We start from the raw sequence: 17,084 nt of genomic DNA on the forward strand, positions 1-17,084 counted from the left end.
AGGGTTCTATTTACAGTGTAAGGTTGACTAAAGGAGCCCTGTGCATGCAGCTAAGGGCTAAGATGCTAACTGAACAGTCAGCAGTTTCAACTCACTAGCTACTCCATGGGAGAAAGACATTATCTGTTCCCATTAAGATCCAACCTAGAAAACCCTGTGGGGCCGTCCTGCTCTGTGTTACTCCAAGTCTAAGCTCACTCCCCCACTCACACGACCTATGGAGTCCCATACACTCTGCTTCTGATGGTCAAAGTGATGAACAGTCAGTGGACCGCAGCTCTGCTTTGTACACGTGAATCACTAGGAGTCAGCATCGTGTTTAACTACAGTTCTGTTTTAACTCTGCTTCTGATAACTCACATGGAATATTTCTCTCTTTTGATTCAGATATCCTATGGCACTTTTGATCCTCTGTTGAAAACTAAGGACCAGACTTCCTCTCTCTATCAAATTTCCCTCAATCACAGTTGTCTGGCCTCGGGCCTGGTCTCCTTATTGATCCATTTTGGATGGACATGGGTTAGTATATTAGTGCCAGATGACCCAAAAGGGGAACAGTTCCTTTGGGACCTTACAAAAGAAATGACTATCAAAGGTGTCTGTGTGGCACTTGTAGAAAAAATTCCAGTGACCAAGATAAGAGACAGCCCAAGAGATGTGACCTACCTCCCCAAAGTCCTGGACTCATCTGCAAATGCATTCATCACTAATGGTGAGATCAATACATTACAAACTATGACTGCTATAAATGACTATAATGTTATGACCCACAAGACATGGATCATTGCCTCGCAGTGGGATTTTTCTTTGATATCAGCTTTCTATTTCTTAAATATTTTCCACAGTTCTCTTTTCTTTTCACACCAGAACTCTGAGATACCTGGTTTCAAACACTTTCTCAGGACAGGGAACCCTTCCAAGTACCTAGAAGACGTTTTCCTTACCAAATACTGGTTCTCCGCTTTTAATTGCTCACTTGCAGGAACTCTATGTGTGGAAACTCATGAGTGCCCACCCAATGCCTCCTTGGAGTCAGTGACTGAGCATAAAATAGATGCGACCATAATGAAATCCACCAATGATCTCTCTAATGCTGCCCACCTGGTGGCCCATGCCCTGCATGACATGGTTTTCATGGGCGAGGAAACTAGGCACCAGATGGAAGCAGAACGCCCTGCGTTTCTCCCTTGGCAGGTAAAACGTCCTTTGCAAGTGATTCATATGAAGGGCTTGTTAGTATCTGAGATATAATTTATTGAGTGAAAATTCTATGATTCTTCCTTGCTCACATGGTGGTTACCGTTGGGCTGTGAACTACATGGTCAGCATTTTGAAGCCACCAGCAGGATAAAGACTGAGATTTCTCCCCTGTTAACAGTACAGTCATTATGATTTAGCACTCACACAATGGAAGTGAGTTTAATTTTGTTAATCTAATGTTATCTTCAAGATTAAGGGATGAGTAATATTTCCTAATTTCAAATCATGCTAAAGAGGTCTGGAAATTAAAGCATGGGCCATTCAAATCCACCAGTCCCTGCATAGAAGGAATGAAAAAGTATATGTTCTTCTACAGATTTACAACCTCAGCAACCCTACAGAGGATCGCCATGAATTTGAACATGAACCCTGCAGCATAGTGGGTCATGTGTTTCACTGCTAACTACAAGGTCAGCAATAGAAACTACTTGGTTATCTGATGGAGAGAGATGAGCTTTAGACTTCTTGAACCAGTTATAGCCTCAAAAATTCATGGGGAAAATTCTACACTAATCTCTAGGGTCACTATGAGTCAGATTCTACTTGACAACACTGAATTTTCTGAGAATGCACTTGAATCACTGGCTAGCAGTGAGTTTCTTTTCTGGTGGGTGGGAGAAAGCCTGTTAGTACAATAATCCACATATAGGTGAAGGGGGTGGAAACCAAAAAATATGATAATAGGTACATCTCACACTCACTACCATCGAGCCAATGCTCACTCAATGACCCTCAGGGGGTTTATGAAATTGTAACTGTTTATGGATGTAGAAATCCCCGTCTTTCTCCCACAGAGCTCCTGGTGGTTTGAACTGCCGACCATGTGGATAGCAGTCTGATGTTTAACCATCACAGCACCTGGGGACCATAACAGACATAGAGACCAATGGAATTAAAACTCCAGAAAGGAATCCATACATCTACGGCCAACTGTTTATTGACAAGGAATCTTTGTCTCTTCCTGCATTTGAGGAGTCTCTTCAGGAGCCCTAAGAAAAATGATGATTGGGGTTGATGCTCTTGATTCCTAATAGATCACTGGAAGTGAAATGTTCTGGAAAAGTGTAGAAATTACTCCTGAGTCATAGGTAACACAAATTATTTTATTTTCGCTACACGACTAGTCTAAATGTTGGTGATTCCAACTTACTCAGCTTCACTATGGAAAAGAAAATAAAAACGATAGTCTGGCAAGTATGAACAAGAAAACCAGATGTAGCAGTTCAATTCACTTAACACACAGGGTTGCTGTGAGTCACAATTGCTTAATTGTTATGGGTGGAAGTTTTTATTTATCTGGAGCAGGGTAGAGTGCTCTTCCTGAAACACACAGAACAGTCAGTGAACATCCTGAAATGATACCTGTTCAGAAATGGACATAGACAAACGGATGAGAAAACTGTCTAGTAAATACTCATATCTTTAGTTCACACCTGAATTTTTGTCTCTAATATCCACGTTCATCTCCTTTCTTAATGATTTCTCTCCTTTAGCTCCACCCATTCATAAAAAATGCTCAGCTGGAAAACAGTGCTGGAGAGCACGTCTCCCTCAATGAGAACAGAAACTGTGTGTCACGATATGACATTATGAATTTTCTGAATTTTCCTGATGGTTTTGACCTGCCCATGAAAGTCGGAGAGTTCACCCCCCAAGGTCTACGTGGGCAAGGTTTGATGATCCAGGAGGAGCTGATAGAATGGCCTCTTGGATTCACAGAGGTTTGGATGAATTCTTCATTTATATCCCAAAGCAGAAACAAGACATGAGAATTATTCTGTGGCCACTTAACCCATTACAATATCTATATTGATTAAAATAGACTAATTTTTGTCTTCTGTCTAAGGAATATGAGGGAACACTTGAATTAAGGCAACCCCATGTGTTACGGTATAGACTTGCTCCCTGGGGTTTCTGGGCTGTGATGTGAACAGAAGCAGGTGGTCAAACTTTCTTCTTTGCTATCAGAGGTTGTGTTAGTATTGAGTGCATCTACCACCACTTGACAGAATAAAATTGAGGGATGTATATTCTCTGAAATATGCAGAATATAATATAATTAATATAGAAATGTTTTATATAACACACCAACACAGTGAGACTAATGATTCAGCAATATGAACTAATTTAAAAATCCAATTTACCTATTGCTGAGATAATTTGAGAGAGTATTCATTGCTTTTGGTTGAGTTTATTGTTTGACAGCCATGACCTCCAACCCCAATTATACAAAAAAAAAATAAAACCTCAAACCCATTACTGTCCAGTTAATTCTGAGTCATGTCTATTCTTCTGGATCCCACAGAGTTTCTTTTGCTCTAACCTTTATGGAAATAGATCTCCTGCTTTCTGGGGTGATTCTAAGTGGTTTCAGACAGCCCACCTTTCAGTTAGTAGTTGACCAAAGATACTTTGTGTTCCCATGGTCTTGTGGTTCTTGACAGGTACCATTGAATCGGTTCCAACCCACAGCAACCACGTGTACAATAAAGGAAATACTGCTTGTGTTGGACAGTGTTCTCTAGAGAGACAAACCAGATTGCTAGTAATTAAATATAAATATATTTATAAAGATAGATATATAATACAAGAAATGAACCATTAAATTATATACAGATAGATAATACAAGAAATTAATAGTTAAATTATAAAGTAGTGAGACACTAGCAGTCCTAGAAGGCTTGAGAGCCACCAGTTGTCAGTCCCTTTCTGTAGAGAGAGCTAGGCTTTATATACCCAGGCAGCAAACAGCAAGGCAGGTGACCAACTATCACCAACTGTCGGTCCCCAGCTCTAGAGATGAACATTCCAATCATTAGGGCTTAAAGGGACCTTAACTTACAGTGACACAGTCCACAGGCTAAGAGTCCCACAGGTAGTGTACCCCTTTAAATTGAGGCACAGAACAAGCAAGGCAGCCACACGCAGGTCCGATGATTAAAGAGCGAGAGAAAAGCAAGGCATGGCTCACTGAGCCATTTATCCCTCTGCCCTTCAATTAATCCTACTTGTGTTTATCGGCCAGGCTGGCACAATAAACTATCGCAATCCACCCCTTGCCAATCTGGCACCTGTACACAATTCTTTACCCATACATACTTATATAATTTCCAGACATTAAGGAAATCACACTTATACTTATCATCAATCATACATATAAATGAAAACACACCGAGTCCAATTGCATCTGATATATCATACATGAACAAAGGAAAGATATGCAATAAGTACATAAAAGGAAATACATTGACAATTACAAACCTCGCTTTTGCAATTGATCACGTGGTCATAATTGATAGGTAGAACTATCATCTACTACTACCCATTTTGTATTACCTTTGCCCTCAGCAAGCACCTCAGCTGGCTGTGGTTTTTGGCCTGGCAGAGTGACACAGACCTTCATTCCTGAGGGGTCTGGGTCATTATAAGTCCTGCCAGGATTGGGTTGCTGTAACTTACCATTTACTTTAATAACAGGGCATAGTAACACTAAGAGTCAGCCTATGGGATCTCCTGGATTCCAGACATATTCTTCTTTACCTCCATTATGTAGTATCAGTCCAATTTCTCCTTGGTAGTCAGGATCAATCACACCACTCAATACAGTGACAACCTTCCTGATTTGTTGACCCAAAGGCATGAGAAGTCCAAAGTGCCCAGGGGGCATTCTCAGCTGCCAGTTAAGTGGAATCTGTGCTGTTTCCAGGTGGGAGAGTTCCTTTCTTCGGGACCAGAACCTCCAGGCCTGAGGAACATAGGGTTGCTGGGACAAGAAGCAAAAATGCTGCAAGGGGATCACTAGGAGTAATAGTGAGTGGTGCCACTCCAGCTTCCACCCCTTGGTTCCTGGACCCATGAATTCTGGCTATTGGAGACACAGCACCATATATTGGCTGCTAGTTTAGAGCGTATACAGCTTCCTGGAGAACATTTCCCCAGCCTCGCAAGTTGTTGCCACCTAGTTGGCGCCGTAATTGTGTCTTTAGGAGCCCATTCCATCGTTCTATCAAGCTGGCATCTTCAGGATGATGAGAAACATGATACGACCAGTGGATTCCATGGGAATGGGCCCATTGCCGCACTGTATTTCCTGTAAAGTGAGTTCCATGATCTGAAGCAATGCTATGTGGGATGCCATGCCGGTGGATGAGGCATTCTGTAAGTCCACGAATAGCAGTTTTGGCAGAAGCATCACATTCAGGGAAGGCAAATCCATATCCAGAGTAGGTGTCTATTCCAGTAAGAACAAAACGCTGTCCCCTCCATGATGGAAGTGGTCCTATGTAATCAACCTGCCACCAAGTTGCTGGTTGATCTCCCCGAGGAATGGTCCCATATCTTGGACTTAATGTTAGTTTCTGTTGCTGGCAAATGGGACACTCAGCAGTGACAGTGGCCAAGTCAGGCTTGGTGAGTGGAAGTCCATGTTGATGTGCCCAAGCATAACCTCCATCCCTGCTGCCATGTCCACTTTGTTCATGTGCCCATTGGGCGATAACAGGAGTGGCAGAGGAAAGAGGAGGACGAGTCTCCACAGCACGTGTCATCTTATCCACTTGATTATTAAAGTCCTCCTCTTCAGGGGTAATCCTTTGATGAGCGTTCACGTGAGATACAATTACCTTTACCTTCTTGGCTCATTCAGAGAGGTCTATCCACATACCTCTTCCCCACACCTCCTTGTCAGCATTTTTCCAGTCATGGTCCTTCCAATTCCCTGACCATCCAGCCAAGCCATTAGCCACAGCCCATGAATCAGTATATAGTCTCACATCTGGCCATTTTTACTTATATGCAAACTGAACGGCCAGGTGCACTGCTCGAAGTCCTGTCCCTTGGGAAGATTTCCCTTCACCACTGTCCTTTAGAGAGATGCCAGAAAGAGGCTGTAGTACTGCTGCTGTCCACTTACGAGTGGCACCTGCATATCGTGCAGAGCCATTCGTAAACCAAGCATGACTTTTTTGGTCTTCACTTAAAGCATGGTAAGGAACTCCCCAGGAGGCCATAGATGCAGACTGGGAGAAATGAGGCAATGGGACAGGAGTGGAGACTGTTGGCATTTGGGCCACTTCTTCAAGCAGCTTATTTGTTCCTTCAGATCCTGCTTTGGCCCGATCTCATATATACCACTTCCATTTAACAATGGAGTGTTGCTGCGCAGTCCAACTTTATGATTACGTGCGTCAGACAATACCCACTTCATGATAGGTAATTCAGACCTCATGGTGACTTGATGGCCCATGGTGAGGCGTTCAGTCTCCACCAAGGCCTAGTAACAAGCCAACAGCTGTTTTTCAAAGGGGGAGTAGTTATTTGCAGAGGATGGCAAGACTTTACTCCACAATCCCAATGGTCTACACTGTGATTCACCAATAGGGGTCTGCCAAAGACTCCACGCTGCATCTTTATCTAGAACTGACATCTCTAGCACCATTGGGTCAGCTGGATCATATGGGCCAAGTGGCAAAGCAGCTTGCACGGCAGCCTGAACTTGTTGAAGAGCCTTTTCTTGTTCTGGGCCCCACTCAAAAATGGAGGCTTTTCGTGTCACTTGATAAATAGGTCAAAGTAGAACACCCAAGGGAAGAATATGTAGCCTCCAAAATCCAAAGAGGCCCACTAGGTGTTGTGCCTCTTTTTTAGTCGTTGGGGGAGCTAAATGTAATAGCTTATCCTTCACTTTAGTATGAATATCTCGACATGCCCCACACCACTGGACCCCTAGAAATTTTACTGATGTGGAGGGTACCTGAATCTTTGTTGGGTTAATTTCCCAACCCCTTGTACGCAGATATTGTACCAATGAATCTAGTCTTTGATACATCCTCCTTAGTGGGTCCAATCAGCATAATGTCATCAATATAATGGACCAGTGTGACATTTTGTGGAATAGACAGGTGGTCAAGGTCCCTTCGCACTAAATTATGGCACAAGGCAGAAGAGTTTATGTACCCCTGGGGGAGAGTTGTGAAAGTATATTGTTGCCCCTGCCAGGTGAAGGCAAACTGCTTCTGGTGGTCCTTCGAGACTGGTATGGAGAAGAAGGCATTAGCCAGATCAATAGCTGCATACCATGTACCAGGAGAAGTATTAATTTGCTCAAGCAATTTAATCACATCTGGGACAGCAGCTGCAATTGGAGTAACTACCTGGTTAAGTTTACGATAATCCACTGTCATTCTCCAGGATCCATCTGTCTTCTTTACAGGCCAATTTGGTGAATTAAATGGGGATGTACTAGGAATCACCACCCCTGCATCTTTCAAGTCTTTGATGGTGGCACTGATCTCTGCAATCCCTCCAGGAATGCGGTACTGCTTTTGGTTTACTATTTTCCTAGGTAATGGCAATTTTAATGGTGTCCACTTGGCCTTTCCTACCATGATAGCCTTTATTCTACATTTTATGGATCCGATATGGGGGTTCTGCCAGTTACTAAGCATGTCTATTCCAATGATACATTCTAGAACTGGGGAAATAACCACAGGATGGGTCCAGGGGCCCACTGGACCCACAGTGAGGCATACTTGAGCTAAAACTCCATTGATAACTTGACCTCCATAAGCCCCCACTCTTATTGGTGGGCCTTCAAAACATTTTGGGTCTCCTGTAATTAGTGTCAGTTCTGAGCCGGTGTCTAGTAATCCCCGAAAAGTTTGATTATTTCCTTTCCCCCAATGAACAGTCACTCTTGTGAAAGGCCGCAGGTCCCTTTGGGGAAGGCTAGAAGAAAGACTAACAGTATAAACCTTCAGTGATGTAGCAGGGTCCTCTTTACAAGGGACCCGGCCTCCCCTTTATTCAAGGGGTTGTGGGTCTATAAACTGGCTCAGGTCTGGGAATTGATTGAGCGATCATGACTGTCTAATCTAGGCCATCTGGCAGTCCATGCTTCATTGAACCAACCAAATAAAGACTTAGATCCTTTTTTAGCCTGTCTCGCAGAGACATTGAAAGAAAAGTCTGTGCTTAGGGGTCCCATATCCAGAAACTCAGACAGGTCTAATATTGCATTTCGTGCACCAGTATCCCACACCCTTAGTAACGATTTCCAGGGGCATTCTCCAGGCTTTTGCTTGTACGTATTTGAGAACTCGAGCAGGTCTTTATGTGTGTAGCGCACTTCTTCTTGGAGAATCCTCTCAACCTCACCTTTAGGAGGTTTCTGAGACTTAATTTTAGTGACAGGTCTAGCGGAAATAATGGGTGGTGAGGGTGTTTCCTGGGTGCTCTCAGCAATGTCTTGCGAGGCATCTTCCTCAGGTAATGCTACTGATGCAGCCCCACCTGGCATATCAACTCGAACAGTTTGGCTAATCTGCTCAGGTGTTTCTAAGGGCTCAATATCCTCTTCTTCTGGATCATCAGCCCCTATGTTCCCATCACATGTTTCAGGGTCCCAACTTTTCCCAATTAATGCCCTTACTTTGGTTTCAGACACTACTCTAGATCTGCAATTCAGCTGCTATTGTAATTCAGCCACTCGTATAATGAGACTCTGGACCTGGTTCTCAGCAATGTCAGCTCTTTTACTAGAGGAGAGAAGGCTCTCCTTTGTAGCACAGATGGAAGTTTTCAAATCTGTTAGTCTGCACCTGAGGCATGTTTTTGAGGCTCTGAGATCATCCCTCTCCTTAATCACACTTTCCATTGTATGAAGGACCATTATCACAAAACTCCTGGAAAATATCAAACATATGATCACATAGAGCATCTCCTTTATCCAGCACGTCATCTACTAGTGGTGCTACTTTAGGTATTATCTTTGCTATTTCACACCATGGATTAGTAAGAGTAGCAGACGTATCCACGTCAAGACTAATCAGGTTGGAAAGCGAATTTAAGAAACCCATATTTATGGTTTATTTCTCTAAGAGCACTCCTGGTACCAAAATGTGTTGGACAGGGTTCTCTAGAGAGACAAGACCAGATTGCTAGTAATTATATATAAATATATTTATAAAGATAAATATGTAATACAAGAAATGGACTGTTAAATTATATACAGATAGATAATACAAGAAATTAACAGTTAAATTATAAAGCAGTGAGACACTAGCAGTCCTTTAAGGCTTGAGAGCCGCCAGTTGCCAGTCCCCTTCTGTAGAGAGTGCTGGGCTATATATACCCAGACAGCAAACAGCAAGGCAAGTCACCAACTGTCACCAACTGTCGGTCCCCAGCTCCACAGACGAACATTCCAATCCTGTGGGATTAAAGGGACCTCAACTTACAGTGACACAGTCCACAGGCTAGGAGTCCTACACTTAGTGTACCACTTTAAATTGAGGCACAGAATAAGCAAGGTGAGGCTCACCGAGCCATTTATCCCTCCGCCCTTCAATTAATCCTACTTGTGTTTATCGGCCAAGCTGGCACAATAAACTATCGCAGATATGTAAAGTAGAACGGGGGTCAACATAGTCAGGGTAAAGAAGCATTAAAGAATTAGATGAATCTTGTATGTTCTGTCTGTGCTATCCTGCATTCCGGCTGTCTCTTTCTTTCTTGTGACCCTTCTGTGAGGGAATGTCCAATAGTCTACAGATAGGCTTTGTGTCTTCATTCTGAACCCCATTACAACCTTATATTTTAATGTTTTGGGGAAATATTGACATTTATTTTAAAAACTTTCATTAATGCTTGTCTCACCAGAGAAAGAAGTCTTACTGTTTTTTTCCATTTCTTATAAGATCAAATGTAAATTATGTTATCAGACAGCATATTACTCCAAATGAGAGTTTTTATATTATTTGTCCAAGGGGCATAGTATAAGATATACACATAAATATTTACCTTAAATTTACTGTTGTTGTTGTTAGGCTCCATGAAGTCATCTCCAGCTCATAACGGACCCACGCACAATAGAAAAACCCCCACCATGTACCATACTCATGACTGCTGATAGGTTGTTGTTGTAAAGTACCCTCTAACAGGTTCTGACTCATAGCAACCCTGTGCACAAATAACAAAACAGCATTTGCGTTAGTTTGAATTGTCTAGAGAAACAAACAAATGACCGTCACATATGAATGGGAAATAATTTGCATCAAGAACTAATCTTATATGAAGACGGCATCTCAACCCAGTCCAATTCATCTCATGCTAGCTGGAACCCTCTCCAGAGTCACAGTCTCAGGCCAAGGACAACTCAGAGAGATGAAGCCCAGGTACAGGGAGACCACAGGCCAGTGGGTGCGGTCACTTGGATCCACGGTCCGTGGAAACATGGCAGGGACAGACAGTTCTCAGCATTGGGCAGTCCCACAAGGTGCCTCCCCTAAAGGTGGCCACAGCATCTGAGTAATGATGAAGGTGCAGGGCAAGAGAGGGAGGAGATGCCCTCAGTTTCTCATATAAAAGGATGTATCATCAGGCTGCTAGCTGGTTGACAAGTTGGAGTACAGCCTTCCATTCGTGCAAATTCACGTAGAGCCTATTGCTCAGCCCCTTCTGCACTAGCCTCACAGCTGTGCTGCCAGAGCCCACCACTGAGCTACCGTGTCCGCCCCTCTGTCCAGGGTCTTCTCTTTCACTCTTTCTACTTGACCCAGCATCAGGCCCTTGTCCTGAGGGTGCACTCTGCTAATGACCCGTCCAAAGTGCGTCAGACAAAGTCTCGCCATTCTTGTTTCTAAGGAGCATTCTGGCTGTACTTGCTCCAAGTCGGGTCTCTTTATTCTTTTGGAAGTCTATGATACTGTCAATATTCTTCATCAGTACCATGATTCAAGTACATCGATTTTTCTTCTTCAGTCTTCCTTATTCAGCATTCAACTTTCAGAAGCATATGAAGTGACTGAAAAGTCCATGGCTTGTATGAGGTGCACCTTAGTCCTCAAAATGGCATTCTTTCTTTTTAACATGTTAAAGATTTACAGTCTTGGAAGGATGGAGGCACCACTACCCTATCCGCTAGAGCAACAGTTCTCAACCTGTGAGTCACGACCCCTTTGGAACTCAAAGTTTTATTTATTTGTAATTAGAAATAAATGTTTCACAACATATAATTACATATTGTTTTGTGATTAATCATTATGCTTTAATTATGTTAAATTTGTACAAAGGAAAATATATCTTGCATATCACATATTTACATTATGATTCACAAGAGTAGCAAAATTACAATTAGGAAGTAGCAACGTAAACAGTTTTATGGTTGGGGTCACCACAACATGAGCAACTGTATTAAAGGGTCATGGCATTAGGAAGGTTGAGAACCTCTGCTGTAGTCTCTATGAGTCAGATTGATAGTAGTGAGTTTGGTGTTGGCCATACATGATAGGCAGGTTTATTGTGCCAACCTGGCCAATAGGAACATGTGGGTTTAAGAAGGTTTCAGTTTGATTGGAGGGCAAAGAAAGAAATGGCTTGGAAATCCCCGCCCTTCTCACTCTTGCTCTCTGGTGATCGGACCAGGCTGTGGCTGCTTTAGCTAGTTCTCTGCCTCAACTTGTGAGCTATACTACCTGTGGGAGAACTCACCTGTGGATCGTATTGTTAGAGCTTGAGGTTTCTTTGATACCTGCTTCAGCGTTGTGTACATCACTTGAGTCGTTGAGGCTTGTGGATCCTGTTGCCCTGCATTGCTTGAGTACTACATTCCACCCAGGCCTGCTTCACTGAACTCCTCAGCTCCTGACAGTTGGTGACTTGCCCTGCTGTTTGCTTCCTGTGGGCAAACTCTGCCTGCATTGCTGGAGGGAAGATTAGAAGTCTGCTTCCTTGACCTCGGACTGGAGCCCTCTGGAGTTGAAGAATTTCTAGTAGATTAACTGTTCCAGAAAAGTGAGTTGAACTGAGCCCTCTGTACTGTTGTGTGGACTAATTAGCTGTTATATTCCTTAGTGTTGTGTGATTCTATCTATCTAACCATCAGTGTCCTGGTTTTCTTTTTCTAGAGAACCCTGCTTAACACATTTGTTTGTTCATATTAAATGAAAATCCATACTGAAAGCTGCCATCTTTGATCTTCATCTCTAAGTCCTTCAAGTCCTTACTAGACTTTTTGAAACAAAGCTCTGTTGTTTTATATGTAAGGTTGTTAATAATTCTTCCTCTAATACTGATGTAGCATTAGTTTTCCTACATTTTAGCTTTATGGATATTTTTGGCTAGCATAGAGATTGAATAAGAAAGGATTCAACACTGATTTTAAAACATGCAGAATATTTCTTGATTTAAAACGATGTAGCAGCTCCTTGTTCTGCTTAAAGAATGGCCTCCAGGTCTATGTACCTTTTCTACATGTGTACAATTAAGTGTTACATTAAGTTTTCTTATTAGTTACAATATTATCTATAGTTTATTATGATCCTTGCAGTCAAATGCTTTTGAATGGTCAATAAAAGACAAGCGAACATTTTTCTGGTATTCTCAACTTTCACACCACATCCTCTGGTGAACCCAGCTTGAGTTTATGGCAGCTCCCTGTCAAGATACTGCTACAATGGTTTTTGAGTGATCTTCAGGAAAGATTTACTTGCATGTGATATTAATTATACTGTTAGATATGTTCTGCATTTTATTGGGTCACCGTCCTTTGGAATGGGCACACATATAGATCTCTTCCAATCAGTTGCTCAGGTAGCTGTCTTTCAAATTTTTGTCATAGACTAGTGAGTGCTTCCAGTGCTGCATCAGTGTGTGGAAACATTTCACTTCATATTCCATTGATTCAGAACATTTTATAATATCAACTGCCCAGATATTGAATTTAATTTACTTGATATCAACATCTGATAATCATTATATTCAAAAATTGAAATTGGAACTCATTGCTCAGGTGCCATATTCAAGACTGAAGGGTACAAGGATTGATGGATTCATGCAAGAATATGGCATACTCCAAGTAATTTGCTCAACTATGTGCTACCCATTTAACCAATTGAAATATTTCTAATATTCTTTAACTTTCAAGCCAGTAGTTTCACTGGAACAGATCTGTTTACATATTATTTCCATACAATGGTGTCCTTTTAAATATATACTTTTATTGGGGGCTCCTCCATTTCTTTCACAATCCATGCATTCATGCAGTGTGTCAAGCACATTTTCACATATGTTGCCATCATCATTTTCAATGAATTCTCTTCCCACTTGAGCCCGTGGTATCAGCTCCCCATTTCATCTCCCTTCATCCCCTGCCTGCCCTCCCTCACGAACCCTTGATAAGTTATAGATTATTATTTTCATATCTTACATCATCCTCCATCGCCGCTCACCCACATTTATGTTGTCCTTCCCCCTCGGAGGGGGTTATAGTTGATCTTTGTGACCGATTTCCCCTTTCTCCACCCACCCTTCCCTATTCCTCCTGGTATCTCTACTCTCATTGTTTGCCCTGAGGTTTTAATCTATCCTAGATTCTCTGTGTGCATGTTCTGGTCTTACCCGATTTGTAAGGTAGAATTGAGGTAATGATAGTGGAGGGAAGGAAGCACCAAAGAACTAGAGGAAAGTTGTATGCTTCATCAATGCTATACTGCATGCTGAATGACTCTATCTTTCCCTGTGACCCCTCTGTGAGATGTCTAATTGCCTACAGATGGACATTGGGTCTCCACTCCATGCACACACACCCCATTCACATTGGGTATGATTTTGTTCTGGGTCTTAGATGTTCCATACCTGATCGCATTGACAACTCATGATCGCACAGGCTGGTGTGCTTCTTCCATGTGGACTTTGTTGCTTCTTACCTAGATGACCGCTTGCTTATCTTCCAGCCTTAAGACCCCAGATGCTATATCTTTTGATAGCTAGGCACCGTCAGTTTTCTTCAACACATTTGCTTATGCTCCATTTTGTGTTCAGTGATTGTGTCAGGAAGGTGAGCATCACAGAATGCCGGATTGTTAGAACAGTGTTCTTGTGTTGAGGGAGTACTTTAGTAGAGGGCCAATGTCCATCTGCAACCTTCTTAACATATAGATATGAATATATAGTTCTATTTATATTTTAATAGTTTTATTGGCATATAATTCACACATCACACAATTCAATAGTTCAATCATATTAAGAAGAGTTGTGCAATGATCTCGATGATCCATTCCAGAACATTTTATTCTTTACTGCACTTGTTGTAGTTAGCTCCTTATTTCCCACCAACCTTCCCTGCCATGTCCCTAGGAAATTATTTACTAATTAATTTATCATCTTTAGATTTACTTACCTTGGATTTTCTACGCAGAAATATACAAAACAAGGACTGACCCCCCCCCCCCCAACAATGAGATAATGAAACAGAAAAATCCTCAATGGAAAAGAAAGCAGAAAATATTTATAAAATTGTAATAAATGTAAAATTGGTCAAAGCAAGATAAATTAATCAGATATTATACCTTAAAATAATCACACCTTCTACAATCCATTTACAATGCTCTCTGTTTGATAGCAAGGGAATTCACTGGAACAGAGTCTTGTTTTACTCTAATGCCTTAAGTGAAGCTTGAACTTTATTTTCCAATACCATTTTTTCGTGATTACATGCTCCCTCTTGAAATAGCTTAATGTCAGACAAAACCATTTTGGGTACAGTCTCACCCTTACATCTTCTCTGGACACTTGCATTATATTTTGCCCGTGGAATTTTTCAATTATACAGCTTTAGACTTGAAGTTTTTCTTCACTTCTTTTTTTAAAAAATAATTTATTTGAGGCTCTTCAGTACTTTGTGTTTCAGCTATGCTGAGTGTGCTGTACCCTTTTGATTTTATAGCTCCCAGTCTTTGCACATTTCATTATACTGTTTGGCTTTGTCTCTTAGGATGCCTTTAGAAATGTTCTGTTGAGTTCCTTTATTTAATCATTTCTTCCATTGACTTAAGCTATTCTATGTTCAACTTCAAGGTTCCTAGTCTCTTCTGAAATATGCTTTGCTTTTTAATTCATTCCTCTATTTTAATGATTCTTTGCTTCCTTCATGTATTATGTTCTTGATGTCATCCCATATTTCATCTACCCTCAAAAGACTTATTAATGTGTTTAATGTGTCAAATCTATTTTTGAGAAGGTCTCTAAAATCAGGAGAGATATGTTCAAGGTCATATTTTGACTCTCATGTACTTATTTTAATTTTTTCACCTTCAATATGAACTGAATATGACCACTTTATATTCTGGTCCACAGTCTAGCTGAGGATACTGATACATCATCTATTACCATATATTTAGTTATTTTGATTCTTTTTATTTTAAAAAATACATGTTTGTCATGAAGAAGTTGTAAGTCTTGCAAAACTCCATCATGATTGAATTATTTTATTGTGCCAAGCTGGCTGATAAACATGTGGTGTTGATTGAAGGGCAGATGGATAAATGGCTCAGTGAGCCTCACCTTTCTAGTTCTCAGGTCTCTTGTTTTGTGATGGTTGCTCCAGGGTGGAGCTGCCTGAGCAGTTCTCTGTTTCAGCTTGCAAGGCTGACTTCCTGAAAGACATCCACAAGGAAAATCTGCATGGACCTAACCTGATGCAACCCTGTGTGCTGGAGCAGCCGTGTGGAGACCCCTGCCAGCACTGAGATGCTTACATGTTCATGGATTCGGCTTTCTTCCTGCAGTCAGCATCATAGTGTGTGTGTTTTTTGACATGGAGGAGTACTTTGTGGATTGGTGTTGGACATATGGGTTAATGGGTTAATTTTGGACTTGTGGACTTGGACAGCACTGGGTTGGGATGTGTTCTTGATGTGCACATACCTTTTATATAAAACTCTCTCTTATACATGAGTTTCTGTGTATTTGTTTCTCTAAAGTACCCAGACTAATACAATGATATTTCTAGTTTTGTTTTAGTATCACCAAGATCAAACTTTCCAACTATTCAGTCCAACTTCCTCTTTGTTCCCTACAGTCCTATTCTAATCATCAATAATGATTAATGCCTATTTATTACATGTTTTTTCAATTAAAGAAGAAGTTGGTAGAATTCATCAAGTTCTTTAGCACTAGTTTTAGTGGTTGGCGAAAATTTGAACATTTGTGCTAAGTCATCTTCCATTTAGGAATATAGACATTATTATGGCATAGACAGTGTTGCAGTTTATGATAGATCTTGAAATATTTTTTTTGGTGATGAATGGCCCACAATTCCTCTTCAACATGTCATTTTCAGAATACTATGTAACATTTTTGTCTGATTCAAAATAGCCCAAATAAATCCATTCCAGCTCAATAATACAAACACTTTAGAAAAATAATTTCCAATAATACTAGATTAATATTTTGTACACTCCATATTATGGTTTTTATTGGATGTTTACACCTGTTTCTTCTACTTTTGTGTGGTGTGATTTACATCATCATATGAAAGGCCTGAAAATTTTCCTACATTCATGTCATTAAAGTCTACTGTGCTTTGAAGAGGCACTTCTTCCCCAGTTGTTCTTTGAGTGCTTATCTCCTGGTGCTAAGTCTAAGAACAAGGACATCCTACAGTTATTGATAAGGTTTTCAGAGGCTAATTCCTCAAGAGGGGAACACACTGCTTGACAGTGTGGTTTTAGTCTGCAAGATCAGCTGAAACATGTTTACAATGACTGCCCTTGTGAGTATTTGAAATATCACCATCAAAGCTTCACAGCAAAACCCAGGAAATAATAGTACAATAACTGACAAAGTGGGGTCCATGTGTATAGTCATTAATTATGTCGTTGAAAAAAGTAATTACAGTGAGCAAGTCTTTGTTCTTGCAAAACTCTATTGTGTGATCTCTGACAATGATTCTACCACCGAGGTCATGTTTTCCAACTGGTGATCTTTCCTCCTTGTTTCCTCCTTTCACAATCTAATCACCAACAATTCAGGTTGCATCTTCATGG

At 41.1% G+C, this 17,084-nt stretch overlaps 1 protein-coding gene across 1 annotated transcript in view; it reads left to right on the forward strand.

The window, feature by feature from the left end:
• Positions 1-582: 582 nt before the first annotated feature.
• LOC142442643 (vomeronasal type-2 receptor 116-like) overlaps positions 583-17,084 on the forward strand; it is a 211,081-nt gene continuing 194,579 nt past the window's right edge. Inside the window, exons 1-3 of the mRNA XM_075543834.1 lie at positions 583-712; positions 983-1,194; positions 2,754-2,981. Of these exons, the coding sequence (XP_075399949.1) occupies positions 583-712; positions 983-1,194; positions 2,754-2,981 (570 nt within the window). The remainder of the gene's footprint in view (positions 713-982; positions 1,195-2,753; positions 2,982-17,084) is intronic.

Source organism: Tenrec ecaudatus, chromosome 1 (assembly GCF_050624435.1).
Source record: "Tenrec ecaudatus isolate mTenEca1 chromosome 1, mTenEca1.hap1, whole genome shotgun sequence".
NCBI lineage: Eukaryota > Metazoa > Chordata > Mammalia > Afrosoricida > Tenrecidae > Tenrec > Tenrec ecaudatus.